Source organism: Myotis yumanensis, unplaced genomic scaffold (genome assembly GCF_028538775.1).
Source record: "Myotis yumanensis isolate MYYU_CA2020_CCGP unplaced genomic scaffold, mMyoYum1.0.hap1 SCAF_2, whole genome shotgun sequence".
Classification (NCBI taxonomy): Eukaryota; Metazoa; Chordata; class Mammalia; order Chiroptera; family Vespertilionidae; genus Myotis; species Myotis yumanensis.
Genome location: NW_027223753.1, coordinates 147132659 through 147155629, shown reverse-complemented (window position 1 = coordinate 147155629; position 22971 = coordinate 147132659). Strand labels below are relative to the sequence as shown.

At 38.1% G+C, this 22971-nt stretch overlaps 1 protein-coding gene across 1 annotated transcript in view; it reads left to right on the top strand.

The window, feature by feature from the left end:
- The window catches only part of CIP2A (cellular inhibitor of PP2A), a 46590-nt gene that overhangs the window by 14274 nt on the left and 9345 nt on the right, over positions 1-22971 (top strand). Inside the window, exons 9-16 of the mRNA XM_070403768.1 lie at positions 6970-7188; positions 9982-10141; positions 12151-12292; positions 13364-13463; positions 14996-15114; positions 18084-18279; positions 18746-18820; positions 18916-19026. Of these exons, the coding sequence (XP_070259869.1) occupies positions 6970-7188; positions 9982-10141; positions 12151-12292; positions 13364-13463; positions 14996-15114; positions 18084-18279; positions 18746-18820; positions 18916-19026 (1122 nt within the window). The remainder of the gene's footprint in view (positions 1-6969; positions 7189-9981; positions 10142-12150; positions 12293-13363; positions 13464-14995; positions 15115-18083; positions 18280-18745; positions 18821-18915; positions 19027-22971) is intronic.

The window sequence follows — 22971 nt, the reverse complement described above, 5'->3', positions numbered from 1 at the left end:
TGAGAATTGTTGATTGGCTGTTTCCTACATGCCCCACACTGGGGACCAAGCTGCTGCAACCCATTTGGAGTCAAACCATGACCTTCTGGTTCATAGGTTGACACTCAATCACTGAGCCAAGCCGGTCAGGCTGTTTTTGTATTTTTCTCATTTTTAGTATGTGGAAATTGGGAAGCTGATTATAAAATTTGTATGGTTATGCAAAGGTCCAAAAATAACTGCGGCTATCCTGAAAAAAAAAAAATGAACCAAGTTGGAGGGCTTATACTACTACCAGGTAACAAGATTTAAAATGAAGCTGCAGTAATTAAAACAGTGAAGTATTGTTATAAGTATAGTTAGCTGGCCCAGTGGAATAGAGTACAGTCCAAAACCAAACCCCTAGTTTATGGATCTTATTGATAACAGTTCAGTATTAAAAGTATGGTCATTTCAATAAATGCCACTGGGTCGATTGAACATTCCATATGGGAAAAAACTGAATTTTGACCACTACCTCACACCAAATGAGAAAATCAGTTTAAATTGTAGATCCAAGTGTGCAAGGTAAAACAGTGAACTATGATCTTTCAGAAGAAACACCTAGCAGAATATTTTTACAGCCTTGGAATAGGTGAAGATTTTCTTAGATAAGAAACAAAAACATCAGTTATACAGGAAAAAAGTTGATAAGTAGGATTGCATTAAGATTGAGAGTTTCTGCGCCGAACCGGTTTGGCTCAGTGGATAGAGCATCAGCCTGCGGACTCAGGGGTCCCAGGTTCGATTCCGGTCAAGGGCATGTACCTTGGTTGCAGGCACATCCCCACTGAGGGGTGTGCAGGAGGCAGCTGATCGATCTCTCTCATTGATGTTTCTGGCTCTCTGTCCCTCTCCCTTCTTCTCTGTAAAAAATCAATAAAATATATTTAAAAAAAAAAAAAAAAGATTAAGAGTTTCTGTTCATGAAGAGTCCACCAATAAGAGTGAAAAGAGAATTCACAGTGTGGGAAAAGTTCTTTATCAAACATATATTTAAAAAAGGACTCTTATCTAAAATATATTATTTAAAAACTTATACATATATGTCAGAAAAAATACTGATCTCCAATAGCAACCTAAAAAAAGAAACTTGAATTGGTCAATAAATATGAAACAGTTATTCAACTTTCTTAATATTAAGGTAATGCAAATTTAAATGGTAATGTGATAACACTGCATATCCACCAGATGATTAAATTTAAAAATAGGGATAAGATCAAGCATAAATGAGAATATAAAAAATTCCTAAGTATCCCAGTATGTATGGGCTCAAAATTGGTACAACTGCTTATGAAAATTAGTATTTACAGTCAAACCTCTGTTGTGGAACAAAACTTTGGTTCTCAACTCCACAACCCTTTCATACTGATACTGTACTAACATTGGACACATGCATATATCAGGACCCAACCATTCAACACTTAAGTATTTAACCCAAAGAATTGAAAACATGTTCACCAGAAGATATATACAGAATATAGCAGTACTGCTCATAATAGCGAAGAATTAGAAACAATTCAAATACCATTAACAGTAGAATGGGCAAATAAACTGTAGTATATACACACTGGAATACAGTCAAGCACTGTTTAACAATGGAGATACATTCTGAGAAATGAATCTTTTGTCTGAACATCATAAATGTACTTATATAAACTTAGGTGGTATAGCTTACTATACACCTAGGCCAGTGGTCGGCAAACTGCTATTCGTGAGCCACATGCGGCTCTTTGGCCCCTTGAGTGTGGCTTTTCCACAAAATACCATGTGCGGGCGCACATGTACAGTGCGATTGAAATTTCATGTCCCATGCTCAAAAGTCAGTATTTTGTGAAAGAGCCACACTCAAGGGGCCAAAGATCCGCATGTGGCTCGAGAGCCGCAGTTGGCTGACTACTAACCTAGGCTATAAGGCAGGGGTCCTCAAACTTTTTAAACAGGGGGCTAGTTCACTGTCCCTCAGACTGTTGGAGGGCCGGACTATAGTTTAAAAAAAACTATGAACAAATTCCTATGCACACTGCACATATCTTATTTTGAAGTAAAAAAAAAAAAAAACGGGAACAAATACAATGTTTGTATTTGCATGTGGCCTGTGGGCTGTAGTTTGAGGACCCCTGCTATAAGGTATAGCCTATTGCTCTTCGGCTACAAATTTGTACAGCATGTTACTGTACTGAATACTGTAGGCAGTTGTAACACAATGGTATTTATGCAGCTAAACAGAAAAGGTACAGTAAAAATACAGTATAAAAGATTAAAAAAGGGTACTTGCTCTGGGTGAGTGATTGAGTGGTGAGTGTGAAGGCCTAGGACTTTACTGTACCCTGCTGTAGACTTTCTAAACACTGCATGCCTACAGTAAATTGATAAAACGAGATTAAATCAAGCACAAGAGACAATGCAATCAAGAGATACTATAAACACAAGAACTTTGAAGATGCTACTGGTGTAACAGCATACTGTTTTACAGCAAACTTTTTTTTATAAATAGAAAGTACATTCTAAAATAATGATTAAAAAGAATAGTATAGCCCTAGCTGGTTTGGCTCAGTGGATAGAGCATTGGCCCTCGTATTTAAGGGTCTTAGGTTCAAATCCAGTCAAGGGCAAATACCTCAGTTGCAGACTCCATCCCCAGCTCTAGTCAGTGTATGTTAGGGAGGCAACCAATTGGTGTATCTCTCTCACATTGGTGTTTATCTCTCTCTGACTCCCCCCCTCCCTTCCACTCTCTCTAAAAATCAATGAGAAAATATCCTCAGGTGAGGATTAACAACAACAAAAAAGTATAGTATATTATAGTAAATATATAAAGCAATAACATAGTCACTTATTATCATTATCAAGTATTATGCACTGAAAATAATTACGTGGCTATACTTTTAGACAACTAGCAGCACTGTAAGTTTGTTTACACCAGACTTACAAACACTTGAGTAGTTGTGCTACGACATTAAGATGACACTAAGCGATAGGAATTTTTCAGCTCCATTACATTCTTACAGGACCCTATTGTATATGTGGTCTGTCATTGACTGAAGTGTCATGATATAGAGCATGACTGTATTATTCAGCAGTGAACATGTGTGAAATGCAGCTGCATGCAACAGTATGGATGAATCTCACTGATCCAATGCTAAGCTAAGGAAGCCAGACAGAACATATATACTGTAAGATTTTGCTTATATACAGTGTGGGGCAAAAGTAGATTTATAGTTGTGAGTATGCTAAGCAGAGTTTATTCTTGTATTATTATTTATGGTATTATTTTCCATACGAACAACTGTAAACCTACTTTTGCCCAACCCTGTACAACGTTCCATATGATTGTTTAATATAAACTGGTAAGTTGATAAAAAAAATTTACATAGAAATACAAAAATCCAAGAATAGCTAAGATAAAATAATCTATATATCAGAAATCTGTTGTGGAGAAGTGGTTCCACATGGCCTTAGGAGGGGACACAAGTGGGTTCTGGAGTTCTGATAGAATTTTCTTTCTTGATCAGATTGCTAGTTACACAGGTGTGTTCACTTTGGGAAAACCATCTAGCTGTGCACTCGTGATTGATTTATTGACTTCTCTGAATATTATACTTACAGAGTACTTGTACTCGAGAAAGTATTTTCTTGTAAGATAAACAAGAAACTGGTAACATGGCTTGCCCCCAGGGAATGTAGTTACAAGTCAGGCTGGTATGTGCTTTTGATTTTGGAATCAAGAAAATGTACCTTTTCGAAGACAAGTACTACAATTTATATTTAAAAGAGAATAAATCAGATTTATTTGTTTCATAGTAAATGCTATTGGACTGAATTATGTTAAAATTTAGATACTATCAAGTTGATTAAAACACAAATCCCAATTATATGTCAAGAAATAGACAAAGGTAGGAAATAAGTGAAAGGCAAAGAGACACAAAAAATTTTTTTAAAGCTAGGTTGATAGTATATGAAATGTAGAATTTAACTTAACAGCTAATAAACAAGTTGATGTGGGATGTTATGTAATAGGAAAAGGCTCAATTAGTAAAGAAATGCAGATTTGGGGAGCTAAGGGACATAATGCTGACATTATGCAAATATAGTATAGAAATAACCATTCTTAATGTTTTAAGGCTTTTTGGAACACCACTTTTGAATATCGTAAAGTATGCTTTATGGCAATTCTTGATTCTTAGTATGATAGCGAATGTTAATTATTTTATTTTTAATTTTTTTTTCATTTTAAAAACAAAACTTAAAAAAATTAAGTACTGTAGAAGGAATATAAACATTAGTTGAAGTTGCCCTTCCTTCTTTGGCCCTCATAGTCCTGTTAATCATAAGTAAAGTAACCACTACTAATTACTTTGTAATGATGTGGAAACTTTTAACTCATTTTGAAAAATACTGAAAGAAAAATTGGAAGCTACTCATAGTATTTGTTGTAAAGTATTGCCGGGGATCTTTCCCTGCATCTAGAAAGGGTCAGGAATCTGGAGAAGGGTTGCGAATAAATTAATAAAGAGAATAGACATGAAATATAAATTTGGAAGGCATTATGGGGGAGCCAGGAAAGCTTAGATTTAGTAACTAAGTTCTCCGAATCTCCACACCCAGGGCTTTTTATTTCCACACTAGAGGCCCGGCGCATGAAATACGTGCATGGGTACGGTCCCTAGGCCCGGGGTGATATCAAGGCCATCTTCCCTGGCTGCCGGCAGTCGGTCCCACCTCCCACTGCCACCCACCCCCGGTTCCACATTCGCCTGTAGGCTGTGGGGAAAGGACTGAGAGGTTGGCTGGCAGGCCTGATCAGGCAATCGGGACCTGTGGGCTGGGGACAGCTCCTACATTGTGCATCTGCTCCCTGGTGGTCAGTGCACATCATAATGACCAGTCATTCTGCCGTTCGGTCCATTTGCATATTACCCTTTTATTATATAGGATTTTGCCCTATAGCAAAACAGGTACCCATTAAAATACCAACGACATACTTCACAGACCTAGAACGAACTCTTCAAAAATTCATCTGGAATAAAAAAAGACCCCGAATAGCTGCAGTGATCCTGAGAAAGAACAATGTAGGTGGGATCTCAATGCCAGATATCAAGCTGTATTACAAAGCCACTGTTCTCAAAACTGCCTGGTACTGGCACAAGAACAGACATATAGATCAATGGAATAGAATAAAGAACCCAGAAATCGACCTGAACCAATATACTCAATTAATATTTGACAAAGGAGGCAAGAACATACAATGGAGTCAAGACAGTCTCTCCAATAAATAGTGCTGGGAAAATTGGACTGATACATGCAAAAAAATGAAACTAGACCACCAACTTACACCATACACAAAAATAAACTCAAAATGGATAAAGGACTTAAATGTAAGACGGGAAACCATAAAAATACTAGAGGAATCCAAAGGCAACAAAATCTCAGACATATGCCGAAGCAATATCTTCACCGATACATCTCCTAGGGCATTGGAAACTAAAGAGAAAATAAACAAATGGGACTACTACATCAAAATAAAAAGCTTCTGCACAGCAAAAGAAACCATCAACAAAACAACAAGAAATCCCACTGCGTGGGAAAACATATTTGCCAATGATATCACCAATAAGGGTTTAATCTCCAACATTTATAGGTAACTCATACAACTTAACAAAAGGAAGATAAACAATTCAATCAAAAAATGGGCAAAGGACCTAAATAGACACTTTTCAAAAGAGGACATTCAGAAAGACAAGAGACATATGAAAACATGCTCCAAGTCACTAATCATCAGAGAGATGCAAATTAAAACAACAGTGAGGTGCCATCTCACACTAGTCAGAATGGCTATCATCAACAAATCAAAAAACAAGTGCTGGAGAGGATGCGGAGAAAAAGGAACACTCCTGCACTGCTGGTGGGAATGCAGAGTGGTGCAGCCACTATGGAAGACAGAATGGAGTTCCCTCAAAAAGTTAAAAATGGAACTCTCATTTGACCCATTGATCCCACTGCTAGGAATATATCCCAAGAAACCAGAAACACCAATCAGAAAAGATATATGCATCCCTATGTTCATAGCAGCACAATTTACCATAGCTAAGATTTGGAAACAACCTAAGTGCCCATCAACGGATGAATGGATTAGGAAACTGTGGTACATATACACAATGGAATACTATGCTGCTATAAAAAAGAAGGAATTCTTACCATTTGCAACAGCATGGATGGAACTGGAGAACATTATGCTAAGTGAAATAAGCCAGTCAGTGAAAGAAAAATACCACATGATCTCACTCATGGATAATAAAGGCCATTATAAACTGATGAACAAAAATAGATACAGAGGCAGAGCAGCATTAAACAGATTGTCAAACTTCAGCAGGAAGGCTGGGGAGGGTTCAGGGTGGGGGGGTAAGAGATCAACCAAAGGACTTGTTTGTATGCATATAAGCATAACCAATGGACACAAGACACTGGGGGGTAGGGGAGGCTGGTGGAAGGTCTAGGGGAAAAAAGGGAGACAAATGTACTACTCTTTGTAATATTTTAAGTAATAAAAAAAAATTTAAAAAATAAAATAATAAAGCATATATACAATTTTGATGGCAAAAAAACACACAACAGATATACATATCAAAGGTAAGGTTTGGTCAAGTTGGGGGAACTGCCTTCTGCTGTTCAGCTGTTTGGCCAGCAGCAGGTAATAACATTAGATTTTCAGGTTTGGGGAAATGCCCTCAGCTGTCTGGCAGCAGGTAATAATATGTATCTTCAGCCCTGCTGAAGCCTCAAGGTTCATCAACATTTTGATGAACTTCTTGCATTTATGACCTGCTGGAATTAGCTCCCAGCAAAGTATTTTCTTTAAAAATGTATGTCAGGTTCAGTTTTTATAATTGGATTGCTTTGTGCACTAAAGTCTAAGGAATTGACATTTAATGAAGACTTTATATTGCACAGGTTTTAGAATTACTTCTTGCCTTCTGTTCAGTGACTCAGCTGCGCCATGTGCTCACTCAGATGATATTTGAACAATCTCCATCTGGCAACACTGTTCTGGGAAGCCGTTCTAAATGTGCAGAACCTACTGTAGCTCTACTTCGTTGGTCAAGCCAACCCTTGGATGGGTCAGAAAACTGTTCTATTTTAGCATTGGAGCTGTTTAAGGAAATATTTGAGGTAATATTTGACAATTTGACTTCCATTTTTATGATTCTCAGTGAACAGTTGTTTTAAAAAATGTTCATAATAAACTTAAAGTTGTTCATATATTTTAGGAAAACTTTTCCATTACTAGGCTCCCTAACAGCTACTGAATTTCTTTTCTCTGGCAAAATCACAAATATTAGTGTTTTCTCTTTTATATATATATATACTAGAGGCCCGGTGCACAAAAATTTGTGCACTCGGGGCGGGGGGGGGGGGGTCCCCCAGCCCGGCCTGTGCCCTCTCACAGTCTGGGACCCCTCAGGAGATAACGACCTGCTGGCTTAGGCGTGCTCCCGGGTGGCAGAGGGCAGGCCCAATCCCTAGGTGCAGCCCCTGGTCAGGCTCAGAGCAGGGCCGATCAGGGGGTTGGGGCGCTGCCCCCTGTCACTCACAGAGCAGGGCCCATCGGGGGTTGGGGCTCCGTACCATGTCACACACAAAGCAGGGTCGATCAGGGGTTTGGGGAGCTCCCCCCTGTCACGCACAGAGCAGGGCCGATCAGGGGATTGAGAAGCTCCCCCCTGTCACTCACAGAGTAGGGCCGATAGGGGAGCGGGGCACCGGCCCCTGTCACACACAGAGCAGGGCGGATCAGGGGGTTGGGGCGCTGCACCCTGTCACACTCAGGGCAGGGCCAATGGGGAGATTATGGCTCTACCCTGTCACACACAGAGCAAGGCCCGTGGAGGGGGGTTGGGGCGCCACTCTCTATCACCCACAGAGCTGGGCGGATCAGGGGGTTGGGGGGCCACCACTGTCACACTCAGGGCAAGGCCGATGGGGAGGTTATGGCTCTACCCCGTCACACACAGAGCAGGGCCCATGGGGGGTGGGGGGGTTGGGGCGGCACACCCTGTCACACACAGAGCAGGGCCGATCACGGGGCTGGTGCGCCGCACCCTGTCAAACACAGAGCCGCAGGGCAATCAGGAGATTGGGGAGCTCCCCCCTATCAGGCACAGAGCAGGGCTGATCAGGGGGTTGGGGCGCCTTCCCCTGTCACAACAGAGCAGGGCGGATAGGGAGGTTGTGGCCCCGCCCCCTGTCACACAGAGCCGCAGGTCGATCAGGGGGTTGGGGAGCTCCCCCCTGTCACACACAGAGCCGCCGGCAATCAGGGGATTGGGGAGCTCCCCCCTATCAGGCACAGAGCAGGGCTGATCAGGGGGTTGGGGCACCTTCCCCTGTCACAAACAGAGCAGGGCGGATAGAGAGGTTGTGGCCTTGCCCCCTGTCACACACAGAGCCTCAGGGCGATCAGGGGATTGGGGAGTTCCCCCCTATCAGGCACAGAGCAGGGCTGATCAGGGGGTTTGGGCGCTGCCCCCTGTCACGCTGATCCCGGTGCCGGGAGGCATATTACCCTTTTACTATATAGGATAGAGGCCTGGTGCATGGGTAGGGGCTGGCTGGTTTGCCCTGAAGGGTGTCCTGCATCAGGGTGGGGGTCCCCACTGGGGTGCCTGGCCAGTCTGGGTGAGGGGCTGAGAGCTGTTTTCTGGAAGCGGGTGACTGAAGCTCCCAACCGCTCCTTTTTTTTTTTTTTTTTTTTTTATTCTGGGCCAGCTTTAGCTCTGAGGCCTCGCTGCTGAAAACATCAATACAATGTTGCGGTCTGGCTGACTGAACCTGGCTGACTGACAGCCGGTTTCTGGGGTTTTGTTTAGCTTCTTATTTGCAACATAGTACATAGTTGCTTAGAGTTGCAGCTGAGAGGCCGGCAGCGGCAGGCGGGAACGTTGGAGTCCACAGTCACTGGAGCAAGCAAGTCTCCCTGCTCGCTTCAGTGCATGGCTGCCAGCCGCCATCTTGGCTGACAGTTAATTTGCATAAGGATATGCTGATTAGCCAATGGGAAGGGTAGCGGTCGTACGCTAATTACCATGTTTCTCTTTTATTAGTGTAGATACTGAATAGCTTATATATACTCCTTTCAGAGTAATAAGTAAAGGTTTATGGTTTGTATGTTTGACTATTTTTTGAAATAATCACATTCTCTCTGTCTCAGTAGATACTGTCTGCTCTCTTTATTAGCCTTTTGAGTTGATTAACAGAAGAACATTGGATTGAGTCAGTGAAGTAGCATGGAGCACGCCAGGCATTTCTAGACACTTAGGATACAGACAGAATTCCTTCTATAGAGTCCATTATATTCTAGCAGATTCTACTACCAGGGTTATTTTTTATTCTCCACTATTCTCCCTGTTTTTACCCATTCTGCCTACCCTCATTCTCTTCCTAGAATGTTTCCCCTTCCCTTACTAGATCCTATGCACAAACAAATACGTATGAATGATTAAATATATTTGTTAGGAATTATGCACAAGTTGTTTTTTCTGTTTTATATTGGTCTTGCCTGTTAAGTCAGTTTTAGTATTTAAAAAGCCCTTTGAGATTCTTAATGGGAATTATTTGTGGTTGTAAAGCATTAAAACTAGTGTCTATTTAATTATTGTAATTACATTTAGCAAGTTCAGGATATTTGTTTTTAGTACACTTTTATAATAATTTTAAATCACAAGTATAATCTATTTAGAAATTGTTTGCAGTTGATTAACCCAAAACCTTATTGTTCTATTTGAAGGAAAGATCATCATAGTCTCGATACTGGATAAAGGGTAGATTTTAAATAGACACAGGTCAATGAACTATTAAGTAAAAAATTTAAAGAGAACATTGTAGCTTTGTTATGACTATTTCTGCATTCTGTATTCCATCTTTTGTTTTGTTTTTAATCGGTGGTGGTGGTTATATTTATTCCAGGATGTCATAGATAGTGCTAACAGTTCCTTAGCTGACCGTTTTGTGACCCTTCTGCTGCCTACAGTCCTTGATCAGCTTCAGTTCACAGATCAAAATCTAGATGAGGCCTTAATAAGAAAAAAATGTGAAAGGATGATCAAAGCCACTGAAGTTTTATTAAATATCCTTTACTATTATAAATATGGAAACTAAATAACCACTCACTTTTTTCCCCAGCGTTGTATTTACTGCATTTTTGTCTTTGGTTATAATTTTTGACTTCTCATGCTTGTATCTAGTCACAATTATTGAACTGAAGTTTAAATATAGAACTAATTCTCAATGAATAATTTCTATAAAAGTTATTCAGACATTTTTTTCCTTATTTTTGTGCAAAACTTTTAAGCTAAAGAACATTTTCAAAAATGCATTTTAAACTTGATTTAGATATTTTTATCATAATTTTAGATTAGGATCTATATTCTAAAATAACTGCCCTTTCACTTTCTTCTGATGCTAATAGTTGCCTCTGGATGATTTGTGGTGCCATCTTAGGTGGAATGTATCAGAATAAATAAATGTTGATAAAGGTGTCATTGTTTTAGCTCAGTAAATTTTAGCTGTGTTTTAAAAATTAAAGCATAAATGTTTTTAATAAAGGTGACATCACACTTGATTATAAAACAGACAAATGTTATCAAGACAAATTAATTCATTAAAAAAAAAAGACCTTGAGTAAAATTAGTATCACTGCTTAACTTCTATTTACTGATTTTCTTAGGTCTTTCTTTGTTAGCTTTTGTTTTTTTTAGATCAGCTGATTCTAACCCTCCAAAAAAGTCCAAATCTCAATTTTTAAAAAATTTAATAATGCTTTTTAAAAAATTATCAGCGAGAAACCACTATATTTGAGCCAAATCTCTTGCATTTGGCTAGTTAGGTTTTTTTGTATCTCAAAGCAAGAAGAATTTGCTCAACTTTGTCCTGCCCTAGAACAAACACCACATCTCTTTCCACTCCTCTCCGAGCTGCTGCTGCTTAATTCCCTTCTTCCTTTATAGCAGTGACTCTCAATGTGGGCTGTTTATTAGAATCAGTAGGAAGGCATTTTAAAAATACTGACACCAGAATCTTACTTTCAGAGATTCTAATTTAACGAGTGATGTGAAACCCTAGTGGGGAGGAGTGTTTATGATTATTTGTTTAAACTACTTAGGCGATTCTGACAGACAGCCAGAATTGAAAACCATTGCTATAGAGATAAATGATTACTTTGCTTGACCTTACAGATATCCATAATATATTCAGTCCTTCTCTTAATGATTGGTACCTATTTATTTATTTGTTTATTTATGAGAGAGAGAAACATCACTTTGTTGTTCCACTTATTTATGCATTCATTGGTTGATTCTTGTATGTGCCCTGACCAGGGATCAAACCCACAACCTTGGCATATCAGGACAGTGCTCTAACCCACTGAGCTACCAGGTCAGAGGAAAACTTGACTCTTTTCAATGATAAATCCTATATATTAAAAGCCTAATATGCTAAGTGTCCAACCGTTTGTTTGACCAGTTGCTCTGATGTGCACTAACCACCCGGGGGCAGACGCTCCGACCCGTAGGTAAGCTTGCTGCCAGGGTCCAGCCGATCGGGCCTGGGCAAGACGGGCCAGACATGCCCTGGAGCCCTCCTGCAATCCCTCCCCGGCCCTGATCGTGCACCGGTGGGGTCCCTCGGGCTGACCTCTGCCCTCTTGCAATTCAGGACCCCTCTGGTACGTTGGAGAGCCAGTTTGGGCCCAATCCCCGCAGGCCAGGCCGAGGGGCCCCATGCACTGGGCCTCTAGTATTCAAAATAACTTAAAATATAAGAGTATGAGAAAATAACTTCCTTTAGTTCAGTAAGTATTTATTGAACCATTGTGATGCCTGCTAGCAAAAGACTCCCATCTAGTAGAGGAACATTCTTTCAGTTTCACCTTTGAGTCTGAAACTTTTGGTGTCAGTCTCATCACTTACCTGCCACTTAAATGCTCTTAGCTCTAGTTTTCTAATCTGTCATTGAGCTAATGTAACAATACACCAGATTTCAGTGAGATAGTTTGCATGAAATCATCCTCAATGCTGTAAAGTGCTATACAAATATAGGCTTTTTGAGAAATTTTTTGTGTGCCTTAACAAAACTTACCTCTATGTGGAGACGACACTCTAAAAGTGAATGTTGCAAAAATTCTGACTACTGTCAAATGTACCACTCTGATAGAACAACAGTTTACATATGGCAAGATTGATTTGGGGTTTGGAACAAAGGTCGCTGATTCTGAATTGGGGTAAGTATATGAAATTCAAATTGTGAAATGGTACAGCCAAACTTAATAAAAATAAAAAGATGTAGTGATTCTCATCCCTTTTGGAAGCATATCCTTGGGGTATGTTCTATTTACTCAAGGTGTAGTGGAGAATTAAAAATATTTTCATAATGATTTTTTAGAAAATCTATTTAATCCATAGATCACATGCTTCTGAAGAAGGATATTAACATTTGGTTTATTTTTCATTGTTTAGGTTTGTTTTGTCATGTTTTAATTTATTGTGATTATCTAAGGGTCTTTTATACTCCTGAACATTTCTGGAGGTCTTTTTGACATTGCCTTAGGAACTGTTTTTATGTCCATTTAGTTCTATATGTTTAAATGCAAAAGCATGACAAAACAGGTGTAGTTTTTATCATGAGCAAATTAGTCACTGCTGTAAGTTTTCTAATAACAAAGACAATGCTTCTACCTTAGCATGTTGAGATTTCTGGTTAAAAGTGGCATAGTAATGGGATTACTTTATCCCCCTCCTCCCACATGAATTAAGTCCATCTGACAAGTATTTATTGAGGACCAGCTAAGTGTTAGACACTATGATTTGTTCCAATTTTCATAAATATAATTGTCAGAATTGCATCCTTCAATAACAAGGATTATCTTTTTACTTTTTTGTACTACCCTTTGGGTACAGTTGGGTATAATTCATTCAGTAAATTTAGGTATTACACTGTTGCCCTCTATTGTTGACATTCCAGTGGCAAAGCTAAGAATTAAATGGGTCATGTTACCAGTGCTGCTAGTAATTTGAAGCAGAAAGTTGAGGCATGGTGGTATTTGAGAATAGAAAAAAAAATTCCATCAGAACTATTAATGCTGATTTATTCTCTTTGGGTCTTGAGTTTAAAGGATGTTGGTCTCTGATATTTTTACTTTTCAATAATATTTTACTTCTCAAAAGAAACAATACTGTATCTTTTGAGATTTAAAAACAAAGGTGTTGGTTTTCATTTTCTTTAAAATTATGTACAGAAATAAACTCTAAGGAAATTTTTAGTTAACTAATTTAAATATGACTTTTTTTTTAAGCAAACTTGCTGCTGATGTAATTTTGAAAACTCTTGATTTGATGAACAGACTTAAACATTTAGTTCCTGGTATGGAAGTAAGCTTCTACAAAATCCTTCAGGTGAGTTTATATACTTCAAATAATTGTAATTATTCATATGTAAATGCTTCCTAATATATGTTTTTGTTTTAAAATTCTTAATTTTTAGATTATTTTCTTAGAATTGGCATCAGAATAAAGCTTAAAGTTATTAATTGTTTTAAGTAGCTATAATATTCTTACTACACAGTTATGTTACATTTTTGCAGAAACTGAATGTAAGTGCTCCTGGTTCTAATGTACAGAATATTCATGATAGCGACAATTCTTAAGTCTTATTCTTTTTTGTGTCCTACTTCAGTTTTCTTCATTTATTTTTGTTGACGTTATGGTGATGAGGGGAGTGGTATTTGTGTGAGGGTTTGTTTTTAGTTTGAGTTGATGAGGTAGGATATTAAGGGGGTAGGGAGACATTTGGAAGAAAAGGACTTGATTATGAATGATAAGATTAGAGAGGCTGTGCAGAAAATAGCTAACTCACAAATATAAATGGTAGTAGCTGAATAAGAGCTCTAGATGTTTACCTTGGTATCCACAAAACCTGCTTTATAATAGATATTTAACAACAATGTGAGCATTAAGTTACTATAATAAATTAACTAAGATGGTTCTCATATCTCTATAGACAGGGTAGAAGCCAAAACTGAAACCTTAGGCTGGGGCCACTTGTACACTGTAAGAGCATAATGCTTAAGAGACAGGGTGGGTACTTGTACACTTTAAGAGCATAATGCCTAAGAGACAGGGTTTAGTTATTGACTCCACTACTTATTAGTCACTGCAGACTTGAGCCAGTTATTTTGCCTCTCTGAGCTCCAGGTTCCTGACTACAAAATGCAAATAATGATCCCCCTCCATGGGAGCAATTATGGTAGGTTACCATGGGGATTACAAAGATAAAGCCCAGCTCTTATCGTGGTTCTGTGGCATTAGATTATATTTGAATACCTATAAGACACTCAACATTGTACTAGTAAAATGTTGATCGTTATAAAGGATTCATGATCTAATGTTTTTCTCAAACTGATTTTATGTTAGTTCTTAGGGGATTTTTTTCATAATAGATGGTTTGGGGCTTACAGTATTAATATAAAATATTTACTGACATGAAAGACTTATACTTTAACTATAATTGTTTTAATCACTAAATTAAAAAATTGAGTTCATTTGAATTTTACTTTAACTTTTTAATTTAATTTGCAAATGATTAGCCAGTTTTTCTTTTAAATGGTAGTTAGAAAAAGAAAATAATTGAAAACATTAGTCAGTTGTAGTCAGATGTTAAATTCCTCAAAATATTTAAGACATGATTTTCATAGGCAGTCAAAAACACTCAAAGTCTTTGCCAGATTTTTAAAGCTAATGTTAGTATTGATTGCCAAGACAATTATAACAAGGTAAAAACTAATAAATACATTCAAACATCAGATAGAAACACTTTAGACTTCACCTAAAATTATTTTATGATTTACTCTGATTATTCACCTTACTCTAAAAGACCTGACATTATTTATTCTTTCTGCCTCTTGTTTTCTGGTTTCTGATTTGCTTAGGATCCACGCCTGATAACTCCTTTGGCTTTTGCTTTAACATCAGATAATAGAGAACAAGTCCAGTCTGGATTGGGAATATTATTGGAAGCTGCTCCACTGCCAGATTTTCCTGCTTTAGTGTGAGTTGTCATCATTTGCAGTACATCTCTTGTAGTGCTGGAATATCCTGCTGTGTTTCCTTAATAGGCCTCAATACAGCCAGGTTAGAAAATTAGTGAAATGAAGACTTCATTGTATCAGTAATTTTTCAAGTAATTAAAATTTGATTCCAACTGAAAAGACCAGGTATATGTATACTCAGGGAAAAGCTAGATCCAGATGGTTAAATATGTTATGCAGCTCCTGTCTCTCACCACTTCTTTTTAATGTAGTAGACTCGGACTAAGCTTACATCCTACCAGTTTAGTTCCTCCCTACAAAAAGCTTTTCCTTCTCAACTGTTTAAGTAAGTCTAAGCATCACTGTCATTGACCAAATCCGGGTCATTTGCCAAGGAGGGCACCTTGGCAAATGCCAAGGATTTAGATATGAGAACTACATGATCTGGAGGTTGGGAGTTAGGGAATGTGGGAGGTTGGAGGTAGGGGGTGAGAGAATTCCCAAAGAAAAGTTCTGTGCTTTTATCAGAAAGTGGAATCAATAATGGCCAGGCAGAATTATCCACTATACTCATTAATTTCAAACATTAAGAGAATATTTGCTATTAGGTTTGAAAAACAAACAAAATGGCTAGTAGGGTTATGCTTTAAAAAGTTGAAGTGCTTTGTATAAATGTATTTGCAAAAGTAGTTTGAATAAACTGAAGCAGTGGTAAGTAGGTAAGACATTTGTACATGCGAGATGTCAGCAAACTAACCAGCAGACAGGAGCCTGTTTTTGTAAATAAAGTGTTACTGGGATAGGCCCATATCCACTCATTTTCATACTGTCTGTATTGTCTGTCTATATTCATGATATGACATCAAGGTTGGGCAGTTCTAACAAAGATTATATATACCAGGAGTGAGGAACCATTTGATTTGTATAACATCATTCGAGGGACATACAAAATTATCAACATAAAATTAGCCTACTACACTTAATTAGACCCCCCTAATGCCTTTGGGGACCTTATATGGCCTGTAGGCCGGATGTTTTCCACTCCTGGATAGACTCTCAAGCCTAAATTACTTTCTGCCTTGTCCTTTAAGAAAAAGTTTGCTAACCTCTGCTACTTCTATTAACTGACTTAGCAAACTCATTTTTCAGAAGTAATTTAAATAGTCACATATTCAGAGAGGAAGGACTACGGAAAACAAGACCTAGAGATCACTTAATCAAATTACCTTCTTATTTTTTTTAATCCTCACCCAAGGAATGAAGATATTTTTTCCATTGATTTTTAGGAAGAGTGGAAGGGATGGGGAAGAAGGAGAGAAAGAGAGAGAGAGAGAGAGAGAGAGAGAGAGAGAAACATTGATGTATTAGAGATACGTCTATTGGTTACTTTCTGCAATCCTTCCATCCACGAGCCAACACTCTAACCCCGTGGTCGGCAAACTGCGGCTCGCTAGCCACATGCGGCTCTTTGGCCCCTTGAATGTGCCTCTTTCTAAGCCTTAGGAGTATCCTAATTAAGTTAATAACAATGTACCTACCTATATAGTTTAAGTTTAAAAAATATGGCTCTCAAAAGAAATTTGAATCGTTCTACTGTTGATATTTGGCCCTGTTGACTAATGAGTTTGCTGACCACTGCTCTAACCATTCAGCAACTGGCCATGGCAAAAGTCCCTTAACTTTTTAAATATATATGTGTGTGTGTGTGTTTTTTTTTCAGGGAGAGGGAGAGAGATACATCAATGATGAAAGAGTTATCAATCTGCTGCCTCCTGCATGCCCCCTAGTGGGGATAGAGTTCACAACTCGGGCATCTGACCTGACCTCCTAGTTCATGGGTCAACCCTCAACCTCTGAACTACACTGGCCAGGCTCCCTTCATTTTATAATAAATATTTTTAAGGAAACAAATGGACAAATAGGGAGCTTCTCAAGTCACAAGATAGAAATGGTGGTAGCCTGCTTGCTTCAGCTGTGGTAATCTGATATGAAGCAAAATCCCCACACTTCAGAATGGAAAGTTTCAGCATCACTGAAAGTGGGAGTTCATCTTCTGTATCTGTATATGTCGCCTTCCCACCATTTCACGTCTTGTCTGTCCTTGTCTTTCTTGTGTTGTATAATTTTCTCTTTGGAAACTTTCAGGTGTCCATTTATATCTATTTATACCTTTGTTTACATTGCCTTAGTTTAATAAGGTGAAATTATATGATGGATGGATGGTGGGTGGGTGTGTAGGTAGGTTTTTTTGGTGTGTGTAAATTTTATTTAAATATTTAACAGACATCCGGTAAGGGCCAGCTATGTGGCAGGTTCTCTCCTAGGCATTTTGGACATTGCAGTGAACTAGGGGGCCTTCTGTCATGTCTACATTCTAGTTGGGAGACAAGTAAGTTTTATAATGTGCAGATCATTATGAGTAGAGGGACCTCTATGAGGAAGGGAATTTAAGATGAGACCTGATGATAAGGAGGAACCAACACTATGCAGATCTGGTGGGACAAGTGTTCTACATAAAGCAGCAGCTTATAAAGGCTCTGAGGCAGGAATAGACAGGGTAAATAGAAGGGGTGGAATGTAAGTCAAGTTTGTGAGAACATATACTGAGGGAGAAAGGGAAAGGGTGAAGACCATAGGTAAAGGCCAGGTGATGTTACCATACCAATGGTAACGATGTTCTCACCACTATCAATAATGTTGTACTTAATTTTTATAAATAAATTCACAGTCACCAACTAGTTTTAGTGCCTCCAAACCAGACATAGAGTAGTTTTTATGAAGGGTTGTAAGTAGGAAAGAGTTTCCTCTAGCAAATTTAAATATTTCCCAAAATCCCACTTCATCATAGATTCCAAGATTATTTCAAAAATATTTGAAGACTTATATTCCCAAAAAGACCTATTCTAAAAGATTCCCCAATTCTGTACTAACTCTGTCTTTTGCTCTATTTTTATGTAATTATTTCTTATTCTTTTTGGTTCTCATTCAGACTTGGAGAAAGTATAGCAGCAAACAATGCCTATAGACAACAGGAAACAGAACATATGCCCAGGAGAATGCCTTTGCAATCATTAAATCATAATTTTCCAACATCAGTAAAATGTTCAACTCCTCCAGTTTTGAAAGATAAAATTCCTGGATTGAACATTGAGGACTTAATAGAGAAACTTCAGTCTGGAGTGGTGGTGAGTGATAAACAGCATTATAAATGGGATTCTGCTTGCTACATATCAATGAATATCAGCCCTGATTATAACAACTTTAGATGTAGATTTGATTGATGAAACTGTTTAATATAAAAAGTATCAATATTCTGGAAATCTTGGAAATAAGAAAAAATCAGCCATAAAAATCCTATATTTTAACACAGCTATCATATATCCCTACTGTTTCCCAGCCAGCCCACCCTTTCCACATCCTCAGATTAAGAAATATGTTTTAAATTCCCACAAGCATTCTAAATTTTACCCAGATATTCTCAGGCAATAGCCAGGTTAGTGAAATGTTTTGTGAATTGCCTGATATTACATTCTTTTTTTTTCACTTGTTACTTATTAAGTTTTAATGATTCCATTTTTTAGTAGGCATTTTTGTTTATTTTGTCAGATGTTAAAATTTTCTGATTTTTGATTCAATTGTATTAAAATTTAGGTAAAGGATCAGATTAATGATGTGAGACTATCTGACATAATAGATGTATATGAGATGAAACTGTCTACATTAGCTGTGAGTACAATCTTATTTTAACTACGTGTAACAATTAAGCTTTAATGGATGTATTCCAGTAAATGATGAAGATTAATGCAGTTTTTTTTTTGTAGTCCAAAGACAGCAGGCTACAAGATCTCTTGGAAGCAAAAGCTCTAGCCCTTGCACAGGCTGATAGACTGATTGCTCAATATCGCTGTCAAAGAACTCAAGCAGAGACAGAGGTGTGTATAATATAAAGACTCATCTGATGAGTAGAAAAATAAATGAAGTAAAGCATGTACAAAATGTTAGCTATATCTTTGTTGCTCTGATTGAAATAAATTGTCCTTAGCATTTCACATAACTATTCCCTCTGTCTTGAAACCCTTTTACCTTTAATTTTGATTACACCAGTATCTTCTGATTTTCTTTCTAATTAATGGATGTATTTTTAAAAAATCCTTACCCAAGGTTATTTTGCCATTGCTCTTTAGAGAGAATGGAAGAGAGGAAAAGGGAGAGAGAGAGAGGAAATGAGAGAGAGAGAAAAAGAAAACATCATTGTGTGAGAGACATCTTGATTGGTTGCCTCCTGCACATGTGGACAACTGGGGGCCAGGATCAAACCTGCAACTCAGGTACATACCCTCAACTAGGACTAGAACCTGCAACCCTTCAGTGTGAGGACCAACACTCTAACCACTGAGCAATATAGGCCTAGGCTGGATATTTCTTTTTTATTATTACTTTTTAATTACAGTTGACATACAGTATTATATTAGTTTTAAACGTACAACATAGTGATTAGACATTTATATACCCTACAAGATGGGTAACCTGATGAGTCTAGTATCCATCTAATACCACATATAGTTATTATATTATTAACTACTAGAGGCCCAGTGCATGAAATTTGTGAACTCAGCCCAGCCTGCACCCTCTCAAAGTCCAGGAGCCCTCAGGGGATGTCCAACTGTCATGGAGATGGGAGAGGCTCCTGCCACCACTGCTCTGCTCGCAAGCCCTGAGCCCAGCTTCTGGCACACTGACTGACCACCAGAGGGCAGCTCCTGCACTGAGCATCTGCCCCCTGGTGGTGAGTGCGCATCATAGCAACCAGTCGTTTTATATATTAGCCTTTTATTATATAGGATATTACCTATTCTGTACTTTATACCCCTGTGACTATTTTTATAGCCGCCAATTTCTACTTAATTCCTTCAACTCCCCTCCCATATGGCAACCATCACTTTGTTCTCTGTATTTTTGAATTTGCTTCTGTTTTGTTTATTTTGTTTTTTCTATATCCTTTATGAGACCCTAAATGTTGAGTTATCTAAGCCCTTCGCCCTCCTTTTTTAATTTATGTATAGTTGGCATATAATGTTACTTTAGTTTCAGGTATACAATACAGTGATTCAATATTTATAAACCTTATGTGATCACTACAATAAGTCTAGTAACCATCTGTCACCATGCAAAGTAACACAAATCAAAACCAGAGTGCGGTACATCAAAAAGTCAACAAATGACAAGTGTTATCAAGGACGTGGAAGAAAGGGAACACTCATATACTGTTGGTGGGAGTGTAAAGTGGTGCAGCCATTATCAAAAACAGTTTGGAGCTCTGGCTGGTGTGACTCATTTGGTTAGAGTATCATCCATACACCTAAAGGTTGTGGGTTTGATTGCCGGTCAGGGCACATACCTAGGTTGCGGTTTCAATCCCCGATTGGGACACTGAATCAGTGTCTCTCTCTCTCTTCTTTTCTCTCTCTCTAAAATCAATAAAAAACACCTTTGGGTGAGGATAAACAAACATACAATATGAAAATTCTTCAAAAACCTGAAAATAGAACAACCATATGACTCAGCAATTCTATTGCTTGATATTTTCCTTTTCCCCTTTTTAGGTGGTCCATGATTTCAACCTATACCAGAATGCCTATGCCCCCAAATGTATATGTAGTGTCCTTTTTCTTTTTTTAAAAAAATATTTTGTTGATTTTTTTACAGAGAGGAAGGGAAAGGATAGAGAGAAGCATCGATGAGAGAGAAACTTCGATCAGCTGCCTCCTACACACCCCCTGCTGGGGATGTGCCCGCAACCAAGGTACATGCCCTTGACCGGAATCGAACCTGGGACCCTTCAGTCCGCAGGCCGACGCTCTATCCACTGAGCCAAACCTGTCAGGGCTAGTGTCCTTTTTCTTATGTGCTAAATGTCTCCTTGTATTAGCTTCATTTAAATATGTGTCAAATACTGCAAACTCAGCATAACCAATACTCAAGTCATCACTCTCCCTTTTTAAAATGTGTTCTTTTGTTCTGGTCAGGTGGCTCAGTCAGAGCATTGTCCTGTATACCAAAAGTTTGTAGGTTTGATTCCCAGTTAGGGCACATTCCTGGTCAATGTGCTATGGGAGGCAATTGCTCGATGTTTCTCTCTGACATAGATATTTCTCTCTCTCTAAAAATGAATTTCTTATATATTCATTCCTCCAGTATTCTTACAATTTTGCAAACAAGAAAAATGGAAATCACAATTTACCTTCTGCAATTAGTCATTTACCACTTCCAATTGATATTGCTTAAATATTACTTTTTCTGTCTTTTGTCTGTGTTCTTCCCACTATTTGCCACCAACCTTTTCATTTTTCATATGAATCACAACAGAGTGTCTAATTAGGCTTCTTACCTTCAGTCTACTGCCCTCTTTTCAGCCATCTACTACTTACAGCAGAATTCATCTTCCTTTTATATTTGATTCTACCATCCATTCTTCCCCCACAGTGATCCCTGAGGGTATAATCTGATTCCATCACTCCTGTGCTGAACATACTATAGTGCGAGCATGTCAAACTCAAAGGCTAACACAGGACAAATAAACAAGGTTTAAGTTTATGTGGGCTGCAAAAAAACAAAAAGCTTCAATTTTCATAGAAACGTAGGTTTATTTCAATAGAGACATGCTGAATACAAAGGGCTAAAATAAATGAGTAATTGTTAACATAAAATAATAGAACATTTTAATAAAAATTACATTTTTTCTTGAACATTAACTTACCAGACACTGAATAACTGTACAAATTAATAAGTGTAACGCAAATAAGCCTATATTTCTTGTTCTCTGAAAGCAAAATATTTCCTGTTGCACACACCAAACAAGTCAGTACAAGATTAATGACGTGGCAATCAGCTGCTGAAATATTTGCAGCTAGTATTAGTGGAGAAAAATGGTGCACCTGTGCATAAAGCACATAAGGGAAATGGATGCAACACGATTATAGTAATCAGTCTTTAGCAAATGTTGTAGTTCGTTATTAATAATTATGTATAACAGGATATTGTAAAAATTAAGTTATGAAATTTTTATTAAGACGTTTCTTACATACCGTTATATTGGCTGGGCTGCAAAAATATTCCTTGTGGGCCATGAGTTTGACATGCTTGCTTTAGTGGATTACCTTTGGCTTAGAGCATTTAAATCCCTTAGTTTGTCATGTTAGGATTCTAACTACTTATCACTGCACACCTTGCGTTTCTGTGCATTCTCTGCAGTCAGCCATATTAGATTACTTCGCTGTTTCTGGGCCTTGACAGTCTTAGGTTTCCCTGACCTTGCACTTACTCTTCCATGTCTAGAACACCATTTCCTCTCCAACTCTTAGTAATCCTTCAGATTTTAGTTTAAATATCTCCATTTCCCAGGAAGCTACTCTGGTCTTCTCCTTCCCACACATGTTTAGTGATCCTTCCTCTATACATCTCACACTATCTGAAATTTATATCACCTCATCCCTAGTCTTGATGTCAGAGACTGTTTCTGTATCTAATGGGCCCTAGCACAGTACTTGGCACTTAGTAGGTGCTGAGGAAGTTTGGCGTTGTGCTGTGTATGTACACTGAGTGGCCAGATTATTACGACCACCCCATCAGTACAATGAAGTGAATTAGTTATGCAAATAATAATAATAATAAAACCTTGAGAGTATTTGCTTAGGAAGTTTTCAATATTCATTATTTTTGGAAGTGTCAATGAAGTACTGATGGGGTGGTCATAATAATCTGGCCAGTCATAATAATCTGGCCACTCAGTATATATGTAAATAATGAATACATTATGGGTGAGAACTTAGTGCAGTAATATGAAAATCTCAGTAGATAGAAATGGAATTTAGATAATG